Here is a 26,615-nt window from a genome sequence, read left to right on the forward strand (position 1 = left end):
CACTAGTTCTTGAAGCAGACCCAAAACAGTTCATCAAAGTGGGCCGTAAAATAAAACGTATTTGCCGCTTCTGTTTTCTTAGCTTAGTATTTTATTACAAAATTGTACAAATTATTTCAATAGTAATGATTAAATAACAATTTAAAATAGTGGTATTAGTAAACCTGGGTTCCTTCTGAGTAGGTATTGCAGGGTACATGAGCGGGAGATGCGAAGAGAAATTTAGTCACCAAACACTCACCAGGCCCCCTTTGTGTTCTAAGCCCTGTGCTCAGTAGCTTAAATAATACAGAGATGCATATGATCTGGTCCTTGCCTTCCAGGAGCACTGTTATAAGCAGGGAAGACAGACAGATGCAAAAAAGCTATAATGAAAAGTTCAACATGACACACATAGCTTGGCTGGGAAGTTGTTGGGAGAATACTGGTGAAGGCTTTATAGACAAGGATTCATCAGAATTGGGTGTGTCTGTCTGGTGGGACCGGCGGAGACTGGGGAAAGATGTCTCCGGGGATGGCATCAGGTGGAAGAGGGTGAAGTATGGTGTCTTAACGAGTTGGACACAGTTCCATATAGCGTCAAGGCTCTGAGTCCCATGCAGTCAGGGCAGAGGCTCCAAATAAATGTTTCTCATGTAAGAAAAAAGCCTAAGAAAAAAGCACCTCATCCATCAACAAATTATATGTTTATCAATCTCAGCAAACCAGAACAAGGTCTCTATGCAGCCCTAACGGACATCTCAAAGGCCGTTCACTACAGCCTGGGCACTTTACTCTCAGGAAAAGCTGTCAGTTCCCAACTCACAACCTATTTTACTCCCTTTGCCCATGATACTGACAAGTTGTGCTGTTTGGTTGTCTAGACCATGAAGGATGAGAACCAGCAATTTGTGATTGGATGGGACGGTATAAAAATAGGCACATGGAAAGTAAGAAGAGTTATCTACCAGTAGGTGAATTTGAGGACAGCGAATCCTCACAGAGCATAAAAAGAAACAAACAACAAGCCAAACAAACAACCAACAAAACAACAACAGCCGCAGGGCAGGCAGCAGTGGGCTGAAAAGTCCTGAGGACATCTTTGAATTGTCCTTTCAATTCCCGTCCAGCTCTGGACCTTTGTCATGCCAGCTCTGAATCATCAGGGAAAAAGATGACAGCATGTTCTGGGCCTCTCATTTAAGCAGAAAAAAAGTTCTGTGCAATGAAAGATACTGCAAACAAAAGTGGAAGATAAACGACAGGCTAGAAGAAAATATTTGCAACATATAGTAGACAAAGGATTAATGTCCATAATATTATAAAGACCTCCCACAAGTAAATAAGAAAAGCACAAATCACTCCACAGGAAAATGTGCATATACCATGAACAAGCAACCCAGAGTAAAATACAAGTAGTCGATATACCCAGGAAAGATGCTCAACTTCACTAATGAAGACAATCCAATTTAAAATATGTCATCTGCACCCCCACCAAAAAAACCTATCAGACTGGCAAAACTTACAAAAGAATGAAAGCATTTAGAGCTGGTAGGAGTGTGGAAAAATGGACACGCATCCTGCCTTGTAAGGTAATTTGATGATATCTATTAAAATGTATTTTATTCCACTATTCCACTTCTGAGACTATCCTGCAGAAACACCAGCACTCATAGGAAAAGAATCATGTGCAAGGATATAAACTGTGATATCTTCTGCAAGAGCCCCAAACTGAAAACGGTCTTTTTTCTTGGCTGCACCATGCGGCATGTGGGATCTTAGTTCTCCGACCAGGGACTGAACCCATACCCCCTGCATTCGGAGCACAAAGTCTTAACCACTGGACCCGCAAGGGAAGTCCCTGAAAACAATCTTAATGTTCTAATTTGGGGAGCAGCTGATGGAATATTACACAGGCATTTAAAAGAATGAAGTAGTGCTATATGTACTAACTTGGAAACATTTATGATATCCATGAAAAGTAAAAAAAAACAAAAAACAGGCTGTGTAATAAAATATACATATATGAGCTCCATTTTTTTAATATATAGAAAAATGTCTAGAATAAGAAGCACTGGGGTGTTATGAACTGGTTCGTGGGGGTAGAACCAGGGTGGAAAGGGAGACTTACTTTTTACTTCACAACCCCTTAAAATTTTTTAAAAATGGGTTTTCAGGTGAATTTTACTTTAAAGATTTTATAGATCTTCTCGAATTCTTTAACAAAGACAGACTGTTTTATAGTAATAATAATAAAAAGGTGATTTAAAAAAAAGGCTGGCACATGATGTTTGGTATTTTAAAAGGTGGGCTTCACATACCTGGGAAATTTTCCCAGTTTGCACCTCATTGTCCAACAAGGTCGGAAACATGAGCGTGGCGTACTTAACATCAGACTTTAGAGCTCTGCCTCGATTACCAAATTGAGGGAAAATGCACGCGATGATGGTGGAAGTCTAATTCTCAAACATTTGGCAGGGATGCAACACTTCTTGCCAAATTAACTGCCATTAAATCATGAAAATTAACGTGCATCTTCTTTTGTCTAAAGGGAAAGTTGTAAATGAGTATTTTCTGTATAAACTTGGACCCAGAAGATAGAGCTTCATTTCCAGTAAATTGTAATCTGTAAACAAAGGGCTAAGGGGCTGTAACAATAAAGCTGCACTGAGGTACAGCGGAGACATCAGGAGAAAGGAATTCGGGGGCACGACAGCCGCCCCTCTCCCAGCCTTGGTGTCACCATGGGTACAGAGAGGAGTGGGCCATGAGGTCCCCCAGTCCCCCTGCCCACTTCGAGGCCTCTGAGTCCGTGTTATCTTCCCTGACAGAGGAGGGATTTCGATGGAAAGCAGTGGGCTGTGTCCCAAAGGAAGCCAAGGACACTGAACCTCCCATCCTCTCCGTAGTTTAGCTGTGGCACTTCACTGCTAGTTTTAGCTTTCAGTTATAAAAAGTTCAGAGATAGGGCTTCCCTGGTGGTGCAGTGGTTGAGAATCTGCCTGCCAATGCAGGGGACACGGGTTCGAGCCCTGGTCTGGGAAGATCCCACATGCCGCGGAGCAACTAGGCCCGTGAGCCACAACTACTGAGCCTGCGCGTCTGGAGCCCGTGCTCCGCAACAAGAGAGGCCGCGATAATGAGAGCCCCGCGCCCCGCGATGAAGAGTGGCCCCCACTTGCCGCAACCAGAGAAAGCCCTCGCGCAGAAACGAAGACCCAACACAGCCAAAAACAAATAAATAAATTAATAAAAAAAAAAAAAAAAAGACACAGAGAAATGCAAGTTTCCCCCAGAAAGCCTTTGTTTAAAAAAAAAAAAAAAAAAAAAAGTTCAGAGACAAATGACATGCTCCATTGACCGGCTTCTCCCCCATCTCCACCTTTTAGAAGCTGGAAATCCTCACCAGGGCCGACCAGGCATCTAGAAGGTATGGCTGTGTCTAGCAGCCCACCTGCCACCCATCCCTGCCCTGGGGCTACACCATTGCTCCAACTTCCGGTCACCATACTTCTGTCTTGGGCAGGCTGGGGACTGGCTGACACCAAGAGTTCCTCCATGACTTCAAAGTTTGCTAATTCATCACTCACCATAGCCGGCCCCCCTCGTGGCCCTCACATCCTGATTCTGCTATCACCTCTCACCACCATCAGTGTCTTGCTGCGTTCTGCTCTGCAGTCTTCCCCCCATGAAGATCAGCCTCCCCCTGGCCTTGCTCACCTTTCTCAAAACTACCCAGCTCCCAAATAATTTCCTTCTACTCAGTCCTTGGGAACCGTACTCTTTGCAACTGAAGACCGGCACCCTTGGCCGTCTACCTCTCACAGGCTCTGTGATCTGGCTGCTTCCAGGGCACCTCCCTGACTGTGACCCCCTCCCCAGGAGAAGCTGCTTCTTCCTCCAACAGCCCCTGGTCACAGTCCCCGGTACCCTTCCAGACGCTGCCTACACACAACCCTCCCGTTACCAGGGCTCCAAAGACTCTTCTCCCAACAGGTACTCCTGCCACGCTTTCCTCCTCAGCCCCGCCTCTCCCTGACTGTGGTCTACACTATCGCTACTTTCGTCTTGCCAAAGCACAGCCTTGACCGTATTTCAAGCCCCTTTTCCAAAAACCTCAAAGGCTCCCAGGCTCCCCACCGGTCACCAATTTCAGGGCCATTCATTCCACCTGTGAAATTCTAGCGACTACTCCCTGGAAAACACATCTCAGAATCTGTTCCGGTGCAGCTCACCCGAGTTAAGAATCTGGACAGTGAGGAAGTGATAAGTGATACGAAGGGCAAATAGGTTTGATAGAAGAAGAATATGACTTTCTGTTACAGGCTGGCTGAGCTCTTCTTCCTGTCTTGCCCTGCAGTGTACTGGCCACCATGGGGGTCTTTTAGAAAGTGGTCTATGGCCTAAGCACATGGAGCAAAGAAGGCACTTGCATCCTTAGGAGAGAATTTTTCCGAGCACAGCAGCTGAACACTGTAGGTTACCTCTCAATCCAGGAAGGTAGGCAGTTTCTTTATATTTGAAATGGTGGTGACAAGACTTTCTGTTATGTCAGGGGCAGAGGTGCCACTATGAAGGCCTCACGATGAGTGCATTGAGTGGCAAAACTGGTTCCAGGAAATAATGCTTTAAAGGGAAAATGGTCATCATGCCTGGCATTGACACTGACAGAAGACAAGTCTATGGGACAGGGTGACTTGCTGGTGATTAAGGGCTCCAGCTCTGGAGTGACCAGAGGAGTCTCAAGTCAGGAACCCTGACTCCTCTATGTACTGACTACAAAGCCTTAGGCCTCTGCCAGTTTCAGGAAATGGGAATAATAATAGCTATGATCTGTGAAATAGGGACAATTACAGTTCCTCCTCTATGGGGTTGCCTTGGGCATCAGATGAGAAAGTATACATCAAACATTCAGCACAGTCCCTGCCACATAGGGCTTAATGCATCCAGCTCTCGTCTTTGCTGTGATGCTGGTAATGCCTTCCCTGGCACTGGTCAAAAGACGTGGAATCATCCCATTTCTGAGCTAGCCTCTTGGTAGCTGAGCTCTGCCTGGCTGCAGGCTTCCCACGCAGGGTTTGGGCTGTGGTCAAGGGGAGGGGAGAAGTGTTGGGGTCAGCTGAGATGCAAGAGCCTTGAAGGATTTTAGCTTCTTCCTCTATAGAGAGGAGGGGCTGGCTCAGGGTAACGCTGAAGGTTCTCTTTGACTCTGATATTCTCGGTCTGAATACCAGGTCAGAGTTTGGCCATGGGGTCAGTCAAGTTTGACATACCTTCTGAGCACCTATCAAGTGCCTGACAGTATGCTACACACTAGGGATTCAGCATGCATGAGACCAGTTCCTACTCTCAAGGAGTTCATGGCTGGAGGGGGAAACAGAGAACCAGATCATCACAATGCATGTGGTTAGTGTTATAACAGAGAAAAGAACACGCTGCTTTGAGGAAGGGCGGGCGCCAAGGCTGGAAGCCAGGGCTGGGAGGAACAGTGTCGGGAGGGAATGCTTCCTGGCAGGAACTGCAACATTTCTCAAAGTGGTTTTTAATAGGAACAGGATAATCCTACCATTTAAACAGATTTCAATGATTTCCTAATTGGTTTCACAAGCCCATTTTGCCTGACGTTAAATTACCTTTTCTTTGGAAACACTTTTCACTAATGCCAGGTCTAAATAAATCTTGAGTAATAGAAACAACACTCAAGTTTAGTGTAACTGGAAACTGCTGTTTGGGATGAAGCTTAACATCGGCCAGAAAGGCTTCTTCATGTCTTACTATGGGTTGCATTAACTCTGTGCAAACGCTCATGGAAAGTTGCATTGTTTTTCAGTTAACACTGGGTGGAGTCTGTCCTGGGATTCACATCTTCACACGTGAATTAAGACGTATTTTTTTATTCCACCAAATGCAGGGGGGAAAAAACAGCCACTTGTTCACAGTATGTTTCCAAAGTATTCTCTGAGGAATATTAATAAGTTTTAGGGGAAAAAAAATGATTCTCTGGCCAAATACACTTGGGAAACATAGTTTAAACAAAGACAAAGAGGTTTTATCACTGTAGGCCTTCTCAGGACATATGCAACTTTGGAGTACGATTCTCTAGGAGAGAGAAAGGTACTCAAATTATTGACCAGGGAATCCTTTCTTCATGGTGTGTCTTTGGGGATTGTGATCTCAGAATATACTTTAGGAATTGCTGACCTGCAGGTATGCTGCATTTCAGGGTTCCTGCTGGGAACCCTAAAGAGCTGGATCCCCCCACTTTGCAAAGCAGAGCTTCATAGTACAACTGGTGCTTTTGGCTCCTAAGAGCAAACTGAGACCACTTGAGTGGCTACCCTGTCCCTCCCAAATTACTGCGGAAATGACCAGAGTCTGAGATAGGAGAAGGATATGTCAGTACCAGAAACCAGGGAGGATTACCTTAAAAGACCAGCAATTGTGAGAAACTGTTGAGGTATTGTTTGGGCAAGATGGGATTGAGGGAAGAACTGAGTAAGCTATGATTCCCTGCACATGAAGGAATAGGGAGTGTGTGGAAGGGCCCCCAGCAGGACTAACCTACAAGCTTAGAGCTGCTTTGGCTTGACAGTGGCACAGAACGGGCCAAGTCTCCAGGGAGAGCCAATCTTGACCTCACGCCTCCCAGGAGACAGCATGGCGGCAGAATGCCAGTGTGCCCCATCAGGGTTGCTTGTGACTTTGGTCACCTCACCCCACCACTGGCCCTCAGCTACAGAAAACTGAACTCCTCGTCAGGTAACAGTAAAGCTAAACGATCCTCTTCTGCCCTTGTCAGGGTCTGAGAGCTCTTACTAGAATCCACATGACCAACGATGGAACCGTGCTCAACACTCGATGATGGACGCCCATACGGCGACCTCTCTAAGGGGAGCCACGCGGAAAAAATCACAAGCATGTGGACAAGAGAAGACTGAGTTAAAGAATCACAGCAACTGTTCCCACTAAAGAAAAGACTTTTTTATTTAAAAAAAAAAAAAAGGAGAGGAAAAATCTAAATTCAACTACTCAGTGTGACTCAAGAGGACATAATGCTTATGAAAAAGGCACAGCCTTTATTCAGCAAGGATTGAGTTCACGTGAAAAGCGCAATGGCCAAATTATTAAAATATTCAATGGGAATCATGAATAGAAGATTGGGGTTGAGAAATTCTCCAAGAATTTGGAACAAAAGGATAGAGAAATTAATATGATGAACAAAACTCTGAAGTGGTAAGGAGAACAGATCCAGGAAACAGATATGGAACTTCCGGGTGGGAGAAGAGCGGGCTGAGAAGCAGCAGCAACCTGGAAAGATCCAGACAAATCTCCCCCTGGTGAAGAAGGGCTTAAGTCTGCAAACTGTAAGGGCCCATCCAGCTCCAAATAAAATTAATGAAAACAGATCTACACTAGATATTTCTAAGTGAAAGTCTTGAATTCCAAGGGTAAACTCAAAACAAACTACAAGGGTCACAGTGGGAGAAAAGAAAAACAGCCTGCGGAGAAAAGAAAACAGGCTGGTCTCAGACCTCTCTACAGTGCTGACGTCTGAAGATGACGGAGCGTTGTCCCCGGGTTCTGACGGAGAATCCCGTGGCCCACGAAGTCTCCGTACAGCCGTAAAAAAAGAGCAATAGGAGGAACTTCTCACATGTCCAAGGAACTGTGAAATGTAGCACCCACTCACCCATCTTGAAGAAATTATTTCAAGGCTCATCCTGGCACTGACACAAAATATGGAGGGGGCACGGTCAAGAAGCCAGGAGAGGGGAGTGAGGAAACCAGGGAGGCTGATTAATTGTTGGTAACATAGTCCCAGACTTTACTGCAAATGGCAAACCTATCTCTTGAAAGATAGATAATGTAAAATAATAATGACCATATAGCTAAAATCTAAATTACGGATCTAAAGCCCAGATTATTTCCATGTTAGCTGGCAGGGGTGGGGGAGGCAAACTAGTGTAATTCTTAAACACACAGACTCTGGAGTTGGCCTCCTTGGTTTTGGTTTTATTTATTTTTAAAAAATTTTTTGGCCGTGCTTTGCGGCATGGGGGATCCTAGTTCCCTGACCAGGGATCATACCCGCACACCCTGTGCTGGAAACGCAGAGTCCTAACCACTGGACCGCCAGGGAAGTCCCTGGAGTCGGTCTCCTTGGGACCGAATCCCAGCCTCACCAACCACCAGCCATGTGCCCAGCACGGCCCCAGCCTGCGGCCTGCTTTTCCCCATCAGCTCACACTTTCCCCCTGTCCGTACACTCTCCACGCGCCTCTCCATCTGCACAGCCGCTGCCTTCATTCAGGCCTCACAATTTCTCCCTGGGTTAGTCCTCTCTGGGCCCCCCTGCCATCAGGTCTATCCCTCCCCTCCTCTCACTTCATTCCAACTTCTAAAATGACCTTTAAAAACCTTCAGTGGCTTTCAGTGACTCTCCATAGAGAGCAGAGAAGGGTCCGAACTCCCAGGCTTAGCACAAAAGGCCTCGCCCCCAGGATCTGACTCCACCCATCTGCCCAGCCATCCTCCATACCAGCCACAGTGAATTATACACAGTTCCCAAGACAGCATCTCTCTCCCACATCAGAGTATCAGGAAGGCCTAGAGTCACTACTCACCTCTGCTACTTACTGTGTGAACTGGGCTGATTCAGTTGCTATGCTAATCCTCCAGCATCTCCTCTGCAGAATGGAGATAATAATAATGCCTGGACCTCATTAGGGTCGTCGTGAACACTGAGGCACAAAGCGCATAAAGTACTTTGCACAGCACCCGCACATAGTGGGCTCTCACAAATGAAAAGGAGGTATACCTCCTCTGCCCTATCCACACCACTCTCTGTGCCTATAAAGCACTTTTTCAACTAGCAAACTCCTATCTCTCCCTTATGTTTATGTTTCAGCTCAAAGGTTACTCTCTGCCTATCAGGCTTTCAGTGAGACTTGGCCATAGAGTGTAGGAGTGAGAAGCCAACCTTGACATTCCCAGCAGATGGAATCTACCTCCTACATGCTTTCCCCTATGAGTGCCTCTGTTATGACCCTTGATCCAGGGCTTTGCAATGACCTGCAAGCCTACCTGTCTCCTCCACTGTACAGGTACTGTGAGCTCCTTAAGGGCTTACTACAGCAGACTCACCCTAGGATCCCCAGGACCTAGCAAAGTACCTGGCCCATGGCAGGTGATCAGAAAGTATTCACTGAAGGAAATGGAAGGGTGGCTTGTGCCCTGCTTAAGAACGAGGAGGAGGGAAGATGTGGCCAACCGTTATTCTCCATCTCACAAGCTAAGTTCATGGCTCTGATGTCTCACCAGGACATCAGAACGCGATCTTGAGCAGGAGACTGAGTCCTGATGTGCACATGCAACCTGGGCAGGACAGAACTGGCTGAGGGTTGGAGAGAGCAGGGATCCAGCCTTTGTCTCGTGGGTGGATGTCTTCAGTACAGACAAGCAGCTTTTGAAGATTTTCAAATGAAGGAAAAAAACAAACACACTGTGTTCAACAAGCAAACTGCAAGAAGTGCAGGGCTGTTGTCGATGAGCTCGTGGCAGGGCTGAGGTGTCTGGTAAAGTGACAACACAGGCCTGACCACTGCAGATTCTAGCTAAAACCCCAAAATAACTTCAGGCCTCTGGCATGCTGTGGCCGAGGCTTACTGAAAGTCTAGCGGCACAACGAAGCAAAACATCAGCCTCACTGATGAAAAGGCACACGAGGCCACCGAGAACCGAGCCGCTTCCTGACCAGGATGGTCCCAAGGGGAGGTAACCAGAACTTGGTCAAGCACTCCCTCCACCCGGGCAGACCTTGGCTCTCCTGTGCAGACACACTGCCAATTAATCAGAGATTTTCCGTGGATGACTCGGTGATGAACCAAGCACATCAGATGACGATTACTGGAAAACAGGCCCCTGTTACAGAAATGGCTTCTGGCTCAAAGCTGGATCCCAGTCTTCAAAATGCAAGGTGCCGGGACAATGACAGTGGGGTGGAGACAATTCACATCTTCAGAATTTCAAAGTTTCCCTTGGACTCTGAACATACCTCACAAAATGTAAAATGCAACCCATTGTGGGTGCTTTCTTCTGCACCTATGGTGATGCCTTCTTTCCTATGTTGAACACAGCGTTTGTTCTTGAGACTGGAGGGTTAGACAAAGCAACTGTGGAACTCTGTTTTTTCTTTAGTCATACCCCAAATAGTTTAAATGAAACCTACATAGTATAAGATGCTGTGAGGCCCTGGGAAGGCCATTGTGTAATAGAAAGGGCTTCTGGAATACAGCAGAAGTTTTTGCAACGTTTATGTTTACCGTGGAGTCGCAGGCACCAGGCAAAACCTCGAGTGCAGGACTCACCGGTTCAGAAATAAGCACACGTGTTGCGAGTGGGTTGTCAAAGAATTACTTATGAGGCCCTTGTTTGCTGCACAAAGTCTACTGCTTCTGCTCACCTTTAGAGATTTCCAAGATGGCCTGTAGATATTGTTCACAACTTGGGTGCTTAGGAATCTTCATACTTCCTAATGGAGTCATTATTTATAATTAAGGAGCTTAAGTCCACGAACAAGCAGGGACAGCATTCCTCGTGGACATTTACGAGGCATCATTCAAGCATCAAGTGAGTTGCTGTTCCAATGCTCCAGTTTCACGACGTTATTATAGGGCAAACATGCCAATGACCTCATTTCAGTCACCTCATCTAGGCCAGATGACTGTCTGCACCCTCTCAAAAGATTTCTGGCAAAGTGGATTCTATAAATACCTTTGGAAATTCTGGCAAGAAATTCTTTCAAATACCCATCCCCTTAGGTCAGCTATTTCTTTTGTCTAGGCAAGACTCTTTCCTTCCTTCCTTTCTTTCATCCATCCATCCATCCATCCATCCAGTCTGTGTGAAATACATTCTATGTGCTAAGCACAGCTTGAGAAAATGAAGCATGCACTTGGTCTTGAGAGATCTAAATGTAAGTGCAAGACAGTGGGTTATATGTGTAAAGAATGGAGTTATCAATCAAGAGACAGAGTATTAACAGCCATGGAACAAGTTACATCAGCTCAGGACCCTGGAGGCATGATATAATCATCACGTGTGGATACAAGCTTATTTTCCAGAACCTCTATCTTTATAGAAACACAACAACTAAATACAACAACAAAACCAAACCAAAAAACAAACAAAATGACACAATTTCTGAATTCAGTGCAAACCACTCAATCCAATTGTCTGAAATGCTGTTTAGAAAATTCAGCTTGATTTCCTAAAAATGTCATTTTCTCTGATTATGAAAGTCATGTAAAATTTCGGAAAATGTAAGACTGAATAGAGAAGAAAAAGTAACCAATAATCTACTACAGAGAAATAACAATGATTAATATTCTATGTACAAATTTTCAATGCATAGATACACTATTCATTTATAATTTAAAAATAAAATTGGGACCATGATGTTTACATTGCATAACCTGTCTTTCTTTTTAACACTTCTTAGCACGTTGCTTCATTCTTAAATATCTTTTGAAAGCATGCCTGTTTAATGGTTGTCCAGTATCCTATCATGTAGATGTTTCATGCTATTTTTAGCCAATTCTTTATTATTTAAATTTAGATATTTAGAATTTTAGAATTTGAAATTTAGAATAATTCAAGGTTTTCACAATTATAAATAATGTTTAACCATACAGCACACACACATCTCTGATCAATTCCCTAAAATAACTTCTTAGAAGTACAATTCCTGTACATTAAGGAATGCACATTTTAAGACATTTAATATATACTCGCAAGTTATTCTCAGAAGGTTTGTACTGATTTATATTCCCATCAGCAGAACATAAAAGTGTCCATTTTTCTAAACCTTACCAATACTGTGTGTTTTGTCTTTTTAATTTTTTGCTATTTGATAGGTAAGAGGAGATGGTATAAAATTATTTTAACTTGCGGTTCTGATTAACAGGAGGCTGAATTTTTTCCAGATGCTTAGTGTGTGTATGTATTCATATTTGTATATGTATTTAACACCCTGTTCATAGCTTTTGCTCATTTCTCCCTATTAAGTTAAAATCTGCCTTGTGCCTTCTGGAACTATCCTAAGTAAGCTTAATTCCTCCTTCATATGACAGCCCCTTAAATACTTGAAGACAAAAGTCATGTCTCACTTTCTCCAAGATAAACACTTCCGGTTCCTTCAACCGTTTCTCCTGTGGCAAAGTTTCAAGGGCGGTCGTCGGAGAAAATGCATAACAAGTCCTCCCGCCCCTGTGACCCTCTACCCTGCAGCACTCTCGGGTACAGAACTCCACGCGACTCCAGGAAAGCTTGCCCCGAATCCTCCTGGCAGACTCTCCGGATGCAGTCACCTGCCTACACCTCGGGCATCAGCCTCCTTTCCCCTGCTCATCCACAAGAATACTGTGGGTTAGTTTGATCACGATGGTGGCATTTCCTGTGATATGTAGGCCTGGCGCTCAAATAAAGTGGTAGAAAAAGAGCACTTTGACGCCAGAAACAGGAAGAGGAATTGCCTGGTATAATGAGAATGATGAATTCAAATGAGGAAAGCATCAAGAAGGAGATCGCCCGCTTGTCCTGAGACGCTGCATTTGGCAGGACTGGGGCGGCTATATAATGGGTCTCAGGAGCCCAGGAAGCCTCTCCTGACCCCGGGGCAGGTTAGGGACCCTTCCTCTGCCCCAGGGCTGACTGCCTGCCCACTCTCTCCTGGAGTCACCTGTGCACGTGCTGGTCCCCCACTAACACATCTTCGCGCTCCCTGAGGGATGGGCTATGTCTGGTGCCCGAGAGCCTTGCTCAGCAGACTGCACATATGAGGCCATCTCATGTGCTTGGTGAACTAAGCCCCTGCTGGAAATCTCTCTCCAGGCTGCCCACATCCCTTTGCTCTTACTTGCTTCTCATTGGACAACCTTCCAGTACAAATCTGTTGTCTCAAATACTTCAAACCTCATAGATTCCCTGGACAATGGACATGGGCATCCATGCCAGTGGCGAGGAAACCCCAGGGCATCACAGAATTGCACCTGATTAACACGTCAGCTTCGGAGAACTCCTGCTGAGAACCCTGCATCTGATCAGTTTGACAGCACTGTCTTGACAGTGGATCTACAAAGCTGAGGTCCAGGCTCTAGACACTTGTAAAGGTATCGTTGCCTTCTGAGTCCCTGTCCTCGAGTCCAGCCTTTAGGCGAACAACGGCTTGACAATTTTGTGCATCATGGTCTAAGTAGAAAAACATATACAAATAAGATATAAATATAAATAAAACTGATATATCTATATCTATCTATCTGTAGATATTTACATACATAGATCTCAAACATTAAACACTGCCAACTCATCACAAGATTAACATAAAACCTCACACTAAAGGCCTAATTACCTCAGTTCCTATTACCTAATGCATCATGTCTGGATATCAACAAAGATTTACAAATTATGCTAAAAAGCAAAAAAACACCACAGCCTGAAGAGACAACTAAACATCAGAACCAGACGCAGATATGACATGGATTTTGAAATTACTAGCCTGGGAATTTAAAATAACTATGATTAATACATTCAAAGTGCTAATGGAAGATGTAGACAAAATCAAGAACAGTTGGGTCATGTAAGCAGAGAGATGGAAACTCTAAGAAAGAATCAAAAGGAAATACTAGGAAAAAAAAAAAAACCCACTGTAACAGAAATGAATGCCTTTGACAGACTCATCAGTAGACTGGACATAGCCAAGGAAAGAATCAGTAAGCTTGAAGATGTGTCAATTGAAATTTCCGAAACTGAAAGGTAAAGAGAAAAAAGAATAAAAAACCCCAGAACAGAATACCCCTAAACTGTAGTCCAATTTCAAAACATATACATGTAATTAGAATACCAAAAGGAGAAGAAAGAGAATGGAACAAAGGAAATATTTGAAGATATAATGTCTAAGAATTTTCCAAAATTAATGACAGACCCCAAACCACAGGCCCAAGAAGCTCAGAAAATACCAACCAGTACAAATAATGAAAAAACAAACAAACCACACAAAAAAAACTAAACAAACTACACTATCATATTCAAACTGCAGAAAACCAAAAACAAAGAGAAAAATCTTGAAAGAAGCCAGAAAAAAAGTCCCACATACATATAGAAAAACAAGGATAAGAATTCTGTGGACTTCTCATCAGAAACCATGCAAACAAGAAGAAAATGAAGTGAATATTTAAAGTGTGGAAAGAAAATAACCACCAACCTAAAATTCTATATCCAGTGAAATTATCCTTCAAGTGTGAAGGAGAAATAATGACTTTCTATGAAAAACAAAAATGGTGAGAATTCATCACCAGCAGAACTGTCCTGCAAGAAATGTTAAAAGAAGTTCTTCATGAAGAAGGAAATGATATAGTTCAGAAACTCAGATCTACACAAAGAAAGGAAGAGCATCAGAGAAGGAATAAATTAAGGTAAAATAAAATATATTTTTTTATTATTCTCAATTGAGCTAATAGACTTTTGTTTGTTCAAAATTATAATAGTAACAGTGTACAGTTGACCCTTGAACAACATGGGGGCTAGGGATGCTGACACCCCACATAGTTGAAAATCCATGTATAACTTTTGGCTTCCCCAAAACTTAACTACTAATAGCCTACTGTTGACTGGAAGCCTTACTGATAACATGAACAGTCAATTAACATATTTTGTATGATATATGTATTATATATTGTATCCTTACAATAAAGTAAGCTAGAGAAAAGAAAATGTTACCAGGAATCATAAGGAAAAAAAAAACACATTTACAGTACATATATGTATTTGCTGAAAAAAATCCACTTATAAGTGGATCCATGCAGTTCAAATCCACGTTGTTCAAGGGTCAACTGTATTGGGCAATGACAGCCTATGGATAAGTGAAGTGAATGAGGGCAACGTGAAGACATGGGAAGGAGGAAGGAAGGACACTTAGCTATAAGGTACTTGCACTGCCCATGAAGTGGTATGATATCATTTAAAAGTGGATTTATATTAGTTGTAAATGTATATTTCAAACTTAGGGCAAACAATAAAGATATTTTTAAAGAAATATAATTGATATGCCAAGAGAGAAGAGAAAATGAAATCATATAAAACGCTCAATGATGTCGGATAAACCGTATGTCCTGGAATTATTTTAGTAGGTTTCAGTAGTATTAACTGTACTTTCCTGCTTGTTTAGATTATTTCTGGTAAATCTTTGTCAACAGTTCCTTTTAAAAACAGATCAGTAAGTTCCAAAAACCTACCAGTTTTTGAATTCTTCAATATAAAAATCCTTAAAATAAAGGCTGCTTCTTTAAAAGGAAAAAAAGAAACACCCTAAAAAAAGGAGCTCATAGCATGCAAATGAGGTATCAAACTGGCATGTTTTAGAATTAGACACTTTGATCATAAAATGTTTGAATCAGATATAAAGTCAACACCAGCTGGACTGAAAAATAAATAAATAAAATGCTCAATGAAACTAGAGAAGGTGAAAGAGCAGGGAGAAAAAGAAGAAACAAAGAACAAATACAATGAATCAAAAACATGCTAGGTATTTTTCTAGATTCCACATATATGCATTAATATCCGATATTTGTTTTTCTCTTTCTGGCTTACTTCACTCTCAGCTCAGTGCTCTGTGACAACCTAGATGGGTGGATTGGGGGGCGGGTGGGAGGGAGGTCCAAGAGGGAGGGGATATAGGTATACATATAGCTGATTCACTTCATTGTACAGCAGAAACTAACACAACATTGTAAAGCAATTATACTCCAATAAAAAATAAAAAAATTAAAAAAGTAAACATTGAGCTAAATTAAAAAAAACATGTTAGGTATTAATCAAACTATATCAATAATCACATTAAATGTGAATGGTTTAAATACCCCAGATAAAAGAGAGATTGTTAGAATGGATTAAAAACACTAGACCCAACTATAGGTTGTCTATAAGAAACTCGTTTTAAATACAAAGACAAAGGTCAAAAGTTAAAGGATAAGAAAGATATACCATGATAACACTAATCCAAAGAAAGCTAGAGTAGCTATGTTAATTTCAGACAGAGCAGAATTCAGAGCAAGGAAAATTATCAGGGATAAAGAAGGGCACTACATGACAAGGGGTCATTTCCTTAAGAAGACATAAAAACCCATAACACGTATGAGCCAAACAACAAAGCATCAAGATATGTGAGGCAAAAACAGAGGAAAATGCAAGGAGAAATAGGCCGATCCACTATTATAGTTGGCGACTTAAACACCCTTCTTTCAGTAATTGATCTATCAAGCAGGTAAATAATCAGTAAGGATATAGCTGTCCTCAACAGCATTATCAATCAACTTGATCTAACTGACATTTAAAGAACACTCCATTTAACAATAGCGAAATACACATTGTACTCAAGCTGACATGGAACATTCACTGAGCCAGACTACACTGTGGGCCATAAAGTGTCCACAAATGGTTTAACATTGTATATATTCTTTTAGCAATAGATGTATTGAGATATAATTCACATACAGTAAGATTTGCCATCTTAAAGTATACAATTCAGTGGTTTTTAGATTTGCAAAGTTGCACAACTATTACTACTATCTAAATTTAGAACATTTTTGTCACCTTGAAAAGAAACACTATATCCATTAGCAGTCACTCCCAATTTTTCTCCACCCGGAGAAACCCGGAAACCATAAATCTACTTTTTGTTTCAATGGATTTGCCTATTCCAGATATTTCACATAAGTGGAATCATGATGTGGCCTTTTGCGTCTAACTTCTTTCACTCGGCATGATGTTTTCAAGGTTCAGCCATATTATAGCATGAATCGGTACTTCATTGCTTTTTATTGCTGAATACTATTTCATCATATGTATATACCACTTTTTATTTATCCACTGATGTACACATGTGATTTGTTTCCACATTTTGGTCACTATGAATAATGCTGCGATGAACATTCAGGTACAATTTTCTTTGTGAACATATGCTTTCAATTCTCTTGAATATATATATATATATATATATATATACCTAGGAGTGAAATCACTGAGTCATACGGCAACTCTGTGTTTAACCTTTTGAGGAACTGCCAGACTGTTTTCCAAAGCAGCTGCACCATTTTACATCCCCACCACAAAGTGTGAGGGTTCTAGTTGCTCCAAATCCTTACCAACATGTGTTATTGTCTGTCTATTTGAACCATCCTAGTGAGCGTAATAGGTATTTCATTGTGGTTTTGATTTGCATTTCTCTAACGACTTGAATACAATTATCATTTCAAATGTCACTCTGACTTTACAGAGTGCTCTGGGTGACAGATCATAGAAAGGATTTGTGAGGCTCCCACCACCTTTGCAGGATTGCTCTTTTTAGAAACCTTTGTTTCAAGTAGCAGGACTTTTTTTTTCAGTTACAAAGACCACTATGTTCTAACTACAAAGGAAAATAAGACTAGTTTCCTGTCTCTTTCTTTAAGAGTGCATTTCTGGTGAAGTCAAGATGGCATACTAGGAGGATGCGTAATACGTGTCTCCTCACAACTAGGGCACCTACCAGGTACCAGTGGGGGACCATGGACACCTAAGGGGATGGAGGGAACCCCAGCGACCAGCTTGTGGGATCTTGGTTCCCTGGCTGGAGGTCGGGCCCGAGCTCCTGTGGTGGGAGCTCCAAGTCCAAACCACTGGACTAACAGAGAACCTCAGACCCAGGGAATATCAATTGGAGTGAGGCCTCCTGGAGGTCCTCATCTCAGCACCAAGACCCAGCTCTATCCAACTGACTGCAAACTCGAGTGCTGGACGTTTCAGGCCAAACAACAAGTAAGACAGGAATACAGCACTACCCATTAAAAAAAAAAATGAAATGACAAAAAAATTTGTTACAGACAAAGGAGCAAGGTAAAAATCTACAAGACCAAATAAATGAAGATGAAATAGGCAACCTACCTGAAAAAGAACTCAGAGTAATGTTAGTAAAGATGATCCAAAATCTCGGAAACAGAATGGAGAAAATATAAGAAACATTTAACAAGGATCTAGAACTAAAGCGCAAACAGTGATGAACAACACAATTACTGAAATCAAAAATACTCTAGAAGGAATCAATAACAGAATAACAGGCAGAAGAACGGAGAAGTGAGCCAGAAGATAAAATGGTGGAAATAACTGCCAGGGAGCAGAATAAAGAAAAAAGAATGAAAAGAATTGAGGACAGTCTCAGAGACCTCTGGAACAACATTAAACGCACCAACATTCAAATTATAGGGGTCTCAGAAGAAGAAGAGAAAAAGAAAAGGTCTGAGAAAATATTTGAAGAGATTATAGTCGAAAACTTCCCTAACATGGGAAAGGAAATAGTCAATCAAGTCCAGGAAGCACAGAGTACCATACAGGATAAACCCAAAGAGAAACATGCTGAGACACATATTAATCAAACTATCAAAAATTAAATACAAAGAAAAAATATTGAAAGCAGCAAGGGAAAAGCAACAAATAACATACAAGGGAATCCCCATAAGGTTAGCAGCTGATCTTTCAGCAGAAACTCTGCAAGCCAGAAGGGAATGGCAGGACATATTTAAAGTGATGAAAGGGAAAAACCTACAACCAAGATTACTCTACCCAGCAGGGATCTCATTCAGATTCGACGGAGAAATCAAAACCTCTACAGATAAGCAAAAGTTAAGAGAATTCAGCACCACCAACAAATGCTAAAGGAACTTCTCTAGGCAGGAAACACAAGAGAAGGAAAAGACCTACAATAACAAACCCAAAACAATCAAGAAAATGGTAATAGGAACATACATATCGATAATTACCTTAAATGTAAATGGATGAAATGCTCCAACCAAAAGATACAGACTGGCTGAATGGATACGAAAACAAGACCCATACATATGCTGTCTACAAGAGACCCACTTCAGACCTAGGGTCACATACAGACTGAAAGTGAGGGGATGGAAAAAGATATTCCATGCAAATGGAAATCAAAAGAAAGCTGGAGTAGCAATTCTCATATCAGACAAAATAGGCTTTAAAATAAAGACTATTATTACAAGAGACAAAGAAGGACACTACATAATGGTCAAGGGATCAATCCAACAAGAAGATATAACAATTGTAAATATTTATGCATCCAACATAGGAGCACCTCAATACATAAGGCAAATGCTAACAGCCATAAAAGGGGAAATCGTCAGTAACACAATCTCAGTAGTGGACTTTAACACCCCACTTTCAGCAATGGACAGATCATCCAAAATGAAAATAAATAAGGAAACACAAGATTTAAATGATACATTAAAAAGACGGACTTAATTGATATTTATAGGACATTCCATCCAAAAACAACAGAATACACTTTCTTCTCAAGTGCTCATGGAACATTCGGAACATTCTCCAGGACAGACCATATCTTGGGACACAAATCAAGCCTTGGTAAATTTAAGAAAATTGAAAGCGTATCAAGTATCTTTTCTAACCACAACGTTATGAGACTAGATATCAATTACAGGAAAAAACTGTAAAAAATACAAACACACGGAGGTTAAACAATATGCTACTAAATAACCAAGAGATCACTGAAGAAATCAAAGAGGAAATCAGAAAATACCTAGAAACAAATGACAACAAAAACACGATGACCCAAAACCTATGGGATGCAGCAAAAGCAGTTCTAAGAGGGAAGTTTATAGCAAAACAATCCTACCTCAAGAAACAAGAAAAATCTCAAATAAACAACCTAACCTTACACCTAAAGCAATTAGAGAAAGAAGAACAAAAAAACCGCAAAGTTAGCAGAAGGAAAGAAATCATAAAAATCAGATCAGAAATAAATGAAAAAGAAATGAAAGAAACAATAGCAAAGATCAATAAAACTAAAAGCTGCTTCTTTGAGAAGATAAACAAAATTGATAAACCATTAGCCAGACTCATCAAGACAAAAAGGGAGAAGACTCAAATCAACAGAATTAGAAATGAAAAAGGAGAAGTAACAACTGACACTGCAGAAATACAAAGGATCATGAGAGATTACTACAAGCAACTATATGCCAATAAAATGGTCAACCTGGAAGAAATGGACAAATTCTTAGAAAAGCACAACCTTCTGTGACTGAACCAGGAAGAAATAGAAAATATAAACAGACCAACCACAAGCACTGAAACTAAAACTGTGATTAAAAATCTTCCAACAAACAAAAAGCCCAGGACCAGACAGCTTCACAGGTGAATTCTATCAAACATTTAGAGAAGAGCTAACACCTATCCTTCTCAAACTCCTCCAAAATACAGCAGAGGAAGGAACACTCTCAAACTCGTTCTACGAGCCCACCATCACCCTGATACCAAAACCAGACAAAGATGTCACAAAAAAAGAAAACTACAGGCCAATATCTCTGATGAACATAAATGCAAAAATCCTCAACAAAATACTAGCAAACAGAATCCAACAGCACATTAAAAGGATCATACACCATGATCAAGTGGGGTTTATCCCAGGAATGCCAGGATTCTTCAATATATGCAAATCAATCAATGTGATACACCATATTAACAAATTGAAGGATAAAAACCATATGATAATCTCCATAGATGCAGAAAAAGCTTTTGACAAATTCAACACCCATTTACGATAAAAACTCTCCAGAAAGTAGGCATGGAGGGAACCTACCTCAGCATAATAAAGGCCATATATGACAAACCCACAGACAACATTCTTCTCAATGGTGAAAAACTGACTAAGATCAGGAACAAGACAAGGTTGCCCACTCTCACCACTATTATTCAACATAGTTTTGGAAGTGTTAGCCACAGCAATCAGAGAAGAAAAAGAAATAAAAGGAATCCAAATCGGAAAAGAAGTAAAACTGTCACTGTTTGCAGATGACACGATACTACACATAGAGTATCCTAAAGATGCTACCAGAAAACTACTAGTGCTAATCAATGAATTTGGTAGAGTAGCAGGATACAAAATTAATACACAGAAATCTCTTGCATTCCTATACACTAATGATGAAAAATCTGAAAGAGAAATTAAGGAAACACTCCCATTTACCATTGCAACAAAAAGAATAAAATACCTAGGAATAAACCTACCTAAGGAGACAAAAGACCTGTATGCAGAAAACTATAAGACACTGATGAAAGAAATTAAAGATGATACAAGCAGATGGAGAGATATACTATGTTCTTGGATTGGAAGAATCAACATTGTGAAAATGACTATACTACCCAAAGCAATCTACAGATTCAATGCAATCCCTATCAAACTACCAATGGCATTTTTCACAGAACTAGAACAAAAAATTTCACCATTTGTATGGAAACACAAAAGACCCTGAATAGCCAAAACAATCTTGAGAAAGAAAAACAGAGCTGGAGGAATCAGGCTCCCAGGCTTCAGACTATACTACAAAGCTACAGTAATCAAGACAGTATAGTACTGGCACAAAAACAGAAATATAGATCAGTGGAACAGGATAGAAAGCCCAGAGATAAACCCACACACATATGGTCACCTTATCTTTGATAAAGGAGGCAAGAGTATACAATGGAGAAAAGACAGCCTCTTCAGTAAATGGTGCTTGGAAAACTGGATAGCTACATGTAAAAGAATGAAATTAGAACACTTTCTAACACCATACACAAAAATAAACTCAAAATGGATTAAAGACCTAAATGTAAGGCCAGACACTATAAAACTCTTAGAGGAAAACATAGGCAGAACACTCTATGACATACATCACAGCAAGATCCTTTTTGACCCATCTCCTAGAGAAATGGAAATAAAAACAAAAATAAACAAATGGGACCTAACGAAACTTCAAAGCTTTTGCACAGCAAAGGAAACCATAAAAAAGATGAAAGACGACCCTCAGAATGGGAGAAAATATTTGCAAATGAAGCAACTGACAAAGGATTAATCTCCAAAATATACAAGCAGCTTATGCAACTCAATATCAAAAAACCAAACAACCCGATCCAAAAATGGGCAGAAGACCTAAATAGACATTTCTCCAAAGAAGATATACAGATTGCCAACAAACACATGAAAAGATGCTCAACATTACTAATCATTAGAGAAATGCAAATCAAAACTACAATGAGGTATCACCTCACACTGGTCAGAATGGCCATCATCAAAAAATCTACAAACGACAAATGCTGGAGAGGGTGTGGAGAAAAGGGAACCCTCTTGCACTGTTGGTGGGAATGTAAATTGATATAGCCACTATGGAGAACAGTATGGAGGTTCCTTAAAGAACTAAAAATAGAATTACCATATGACCCAGCAATCCCACTACTGGGCATATACCCAGAGAAAACCATAATTCAAAAAGACACATGCACCCCAACGTTCATTGCAGCACTATTTACAATCGCCAGGTCATGGAAGCAACCTAAATGCCCACTGACAGACGAATGAATAAAGAAGATGTGGTACATATATACAATGGAATATTACTCAGCCATAAAAAGAAACAAAATTGGGTCATTTGTAGAGACGTGGACGCATCTAGAGACTGTCATACAGAGTGAAGTAAGTCAGAAAGAGAAAAAGAAATATCGTATATTAACACATATATGTGGAACCTAGAAAATGGAACCGATGAACCGGTTTGCAGAGCAGAAATTGAGACACAGAAGTAGAGAAAAAACATATGGACACTAAGCAGGGAAAGCAGCAGGGGGTGGGGGTGGTGGTGTGATGAACTGGGAGATTGGGATTGACATATATACACTGATGTGTATAAAATGGATGACTAATAAGAAAACAAACAAATAAATAAATAAACATTAAAAAAAAACCCAAAAAAACCCAAAAAGAGTCATGCACCACAGTGTTCATTGCAGCACTATTTACAATAGCCAGGACATGGAAGCAACGTAAGTGTCCATCGACAGATGAATGGATAAAGAAGATGTGGCACATATATGCAGTGGAATTACTCAGCCATAAAAAGAAATGAAATTGAGTTACTTGTAGTTAGGTGGATGGACCTAGAGTGTGTCATACAGAGTGAAGTAAGTCAGAAAGAGAAAAACAAATACCATATGCTAACACACATATATGGAATCTTAAAAAAAAAATGGTTCTGATGAACCTAGGGGCAGGACGGGAATAAAGACACAGACGTAGAGAATGGATTTGAGGACACGGGGCAGGGGAAGGGTAAGCTGGGACGAAGTGAAAGAGTAGCATTGACATATATACACTACCAAATGTAAAACAGATAGCTAGTGGGAAGCAGCTGCGTGGCACAGGGAGATCAGCTTGGTGCTTTGCGACCACCTAGAGGGGTGGGATAAGGAGGGTGGGAGGGAGATGCAAGAGGGAGGGGATGTGGGAATATATGTATGCATATAGCTGATTCACTTTGTTATACAGCAGAAACTAACACAACACTGTAAAGCAATTATACTCCAATAAAGATGTTAAAAAAAAAAAAAAGAATGCATTTCTAACAGGATACCATGGTGAGGTGAAATAGCACGAAATCCCCTGGGAATGAATATGCAGGTTCTGCTTACCTGCTGGAGGCCAAGCCTTGATGTAGCCTGTGCAGTGGACCACAGCATACTGGGCTTCTCCTTCTTTCACAGGGCCAAGGCCATTCCTAGAGAAAGAACTTCTGTGAGCTTGCTTTCGACACCTGGGGGTGAGGCAAGGATGTCCATGACTCTTTTGGTATCTAAGTTACTGGGTTCTCCTGTTGGCCTTGTGTTTTTCAATCTTGACTTCCCACCATCCTGTTTTCCCTCCTCCTACATGGTCTGAATGTGCAAAATAAATCCACCCAACTCCCTTCCTCATCTCAACCACTGCAACCCTGATGTGCGGGTCTCTTGGTGCTCTCCAAGGCTAAGCCCCGTCTTCAAGTTCGGCTACTCCTTAGCTTAGTGCATTTTAGCTATCTACCAGCATAGCCCCAAAACATACATCAGGAAGGCTTACTGACCTGAACCTTTTCCTCATGGTGGTTATTCTGTTTAGAGGAAGGTGGTCCAAAGGAGCATTTCCACACCTAAGATTTGATAAATACATTAGAGTGAGTGAAGACCTAGGCAAGTTTATAAAGCACATAGTGCTGCAGGCAAGTATATGAGCCTTATCTAATGCGAGCACCCTGTAGCCAAGTTCTTTCCAAAGTGCAGAAGCAGGGTTGCAAGCCTGTGAATTTTGGTTGTCACCGAAGGCAAGAGGCATGTGAGCCATTCTGCATTGCACATGGAAATTGTCTCAGGGCCCAGCCCAGGAGCCGCAGACATCCAGAAAGACACTAGGAGGATCCTGGCCATGCTCCCTCCTGCAGATCATTTCAGTGTAACTTGGTGGCTTTCAGGAAACAAGGGAAGGGGGTGATGACAGCAACAGTGTCTCTCCAGGCCCGAGCAGAGGCATCAACTCAAAACAGATGTTGCCAGCTGATGAACAGAAGCATCTTCTCAGGCTTTAGCTTCACAGTGTGGAAACTGCCCCCCTCCCCTGCAATGTTCTGGCGCTAGGAATAAGCAGACAGCTGCAAGCCTGCGGATGGCAAAGGACAGAGTGGGGACAGGGAGGGATGAGTCTGGAATCAGGGCTTTCTGGGGTCCTTCTCTGGGAGGCAGGGGACGTGAGGCGTCCCACTGCCCACTCTGGTAGCACCTTTTCTGCCTTCTCCATAACTCTCTCAGCATCCAGGCTCTGCACGTCCAAAGCCTGCACTGTGGCCAACCTCTGACCTGTGCTCTCAGGACGTCCACTCATTACATGCGCTTCCACTTCCCAACTACATAGCAGGTAATGCCCTGGATGCCTCAGTATTCAATACAACAAAGATAAGAGTCCAATTATATACTCTGAGACCTGGGATGGCTGCCAGCACGAGCGTATTTTCACAGCAGCGTCAATCTAAGACATTGCCTGGGGATGCCCAGTGTCTTCCTGAAACTAAGCTGCTTTATTTGGAGGGGAAGGCCATGCTCTCAGCAGATGGCACTGCTGCTCACCTTACAGGTAAATCCAGGTAGTGCGGGTCTGGCACTGGGAAAAGCTACCTAGAGCATGTCTTGAGAGGCACCAGGGCAGGGAGCGGACCGCCTGAATCTGGTCGATAGGGCAGTGATAATGGCATTGGAGGCTACTCAGGAATGGTGAACTTGATGCTTCCAATAAATTTATTCACAAGGCAACTGCTTAGATGGTACAATTAAGATTTCACATTGCTGGTGCTAGACTGAATGTCCATCAAGCTAGGATGGGCATTTACCCTATTGGCCAAAGCACGGCGGAAAGCCCTTGCTGTGTTGGACTACATTTACTGATGGCATTCTGTCCCTGGGTGGACACTAATGCATGTGAGTCGAGCCCCCCAGCTTGCCCCTGTAGGCTGAACAGAGGGAAGGCAGTCTGCGCAGACTCCGTGCTAAATCACAAGGAGATGCTCGTGTATTGTCACTCCAACACCGCCTTATGACCTGAGGCAGGAGGTGAAGGGGATTCCATCCGTGTCTTCTGGAAGCATTCCAAATGCTCAGCCTGGAGAGGAGCCAACTGGGAGGAAAGGACAGCCATACTCAAGTCCTCTGCTGGTTCTCAGGACTCACCTAGAGGTTAGAGAGGCAGGTCTCCCCTCAACACAGGCAACCTGTGATCTGAGATGGCTTAGCCTGTAGATTAACAGTTTTATTTACTTATTTATTTATTTATTTATTTTATTTTTGGCTGTGTTGGGTCTTCGTTTCTGTGCGAGGGCTTTCTCTAGTTGCGGCGAGTGGGGGCCACTCTTCATTGCGGTGCGCGGGCCTCTCACTGTCGTGGCCTCTCTTGTTGCGGAGCACAGGCTCCAGACGCGCAGGCTCAGTAGTTGTGGCTCACGGGCCCAGTTGCTCCGCGGCATGTGGGATCTTCCCAGACCAGGGCTTGAACCCGTGTCCCCTGCATTGGCAGGCAGATTCTCAACCACTGCGCCACCAGGGAAGCCCAGATTAACAGTTAAGAAGTAGAGTTGCTTTAAAAGGTGACTTTGAATTAGTGAAAATATAGACTTATTTTAAACATCAATTGTCTGTAACTTCATAGTTCCCAACAGATGCTCAAGTGGTAAGTCCCCATCCCAGAAGCAAACCACTGGAGGAAGGTGACGGTAGCGAGTGGCTCCACTGTGCCCGGCCCTGAGATCGGAGCATCGGGAAGCTTGGCAGGGGCGGGGAGGAGGTCGGAGAGGGCAGGAGGCGCTGGAGCTGAATCAGGATCGGTGTGGACTTGGGTGGACTTGTCGGGAAAAGTGCTCAAGAAGAGCCTGGGAGACCACGTGCCCGGGCCAGCGGGGACCGACCTCTTTCCCGGAGGAGAGGAGGACGCCCGCCTCGCTCACCTGCCTGCAGCTCCAGCTGCTGCTGCTTTTCCCTCTGGGGTCCAGTGATGCATCCGCAGTCCTCGTGTCTGGGAATCAGCAGCAGCATCTGGCAGTGGACCACGCCTTCCTCCTGGAAACTTCCTTCTCCCTCTCTTGTTCCCTGCCCTCTGCCCAGCCGCTCCTTCTCAGTCTCTGTCGGTTATTCCTTGCCTCCCTGGTTCAGGGGTGGCCTGAGCTCAGAGCTCTGACCTCTTCTCTAGC

The 26,615-nt window shown here is 42.5% G+C and overlaps 1 protein-coding gene across 2 annotated transcripts in view; it reads right to left on the reverse strand.

The window, feature by feature from the left end:
- The window catches only part of ARNT2 (aryl hydrocarbon receptor nuclear translocator 2), a 193,072-nt gene that overhangs the window by 62,306 nt on the left and 104,151 nt on the right, over window positions 1-26,615 (reverse strand). For both annotated transcript variants that reach the window (XM_068559007.1, XM_068559000.1), the window contains exons 7-8: window positions 23,973-24,038; window positions 23,545-23,630 (exon numbers count right to left, since the gene is read on the reverse strand). In XM_068559007.1, the coding sequence (XP_068415108.1) occupies window positions 23,545-23,630; window positions 23,973-24,038 (152 nt within the window). The remainder of the gene's footprint in view (window positions 1-23,544; window positions 23,631-23,972; window positions 24,039-26,615) is intronic.

The sequence above is a fragment of the Eschrichtius robustus genome, chromosome 1, assembly GCF_028021215.1.
Source record: "Eschrichtius robustus isolate mEscRob2 chromosome 1, mEscRob2.pri, whole genome shotgun sequence".
Taxonomy (NCBI): Eukaryota; Metazoa; Chordata; class Mammalia; order Artiodactyla; family Eschrichtiidae; genus Eschrichtius; species Eschrichtius robustus.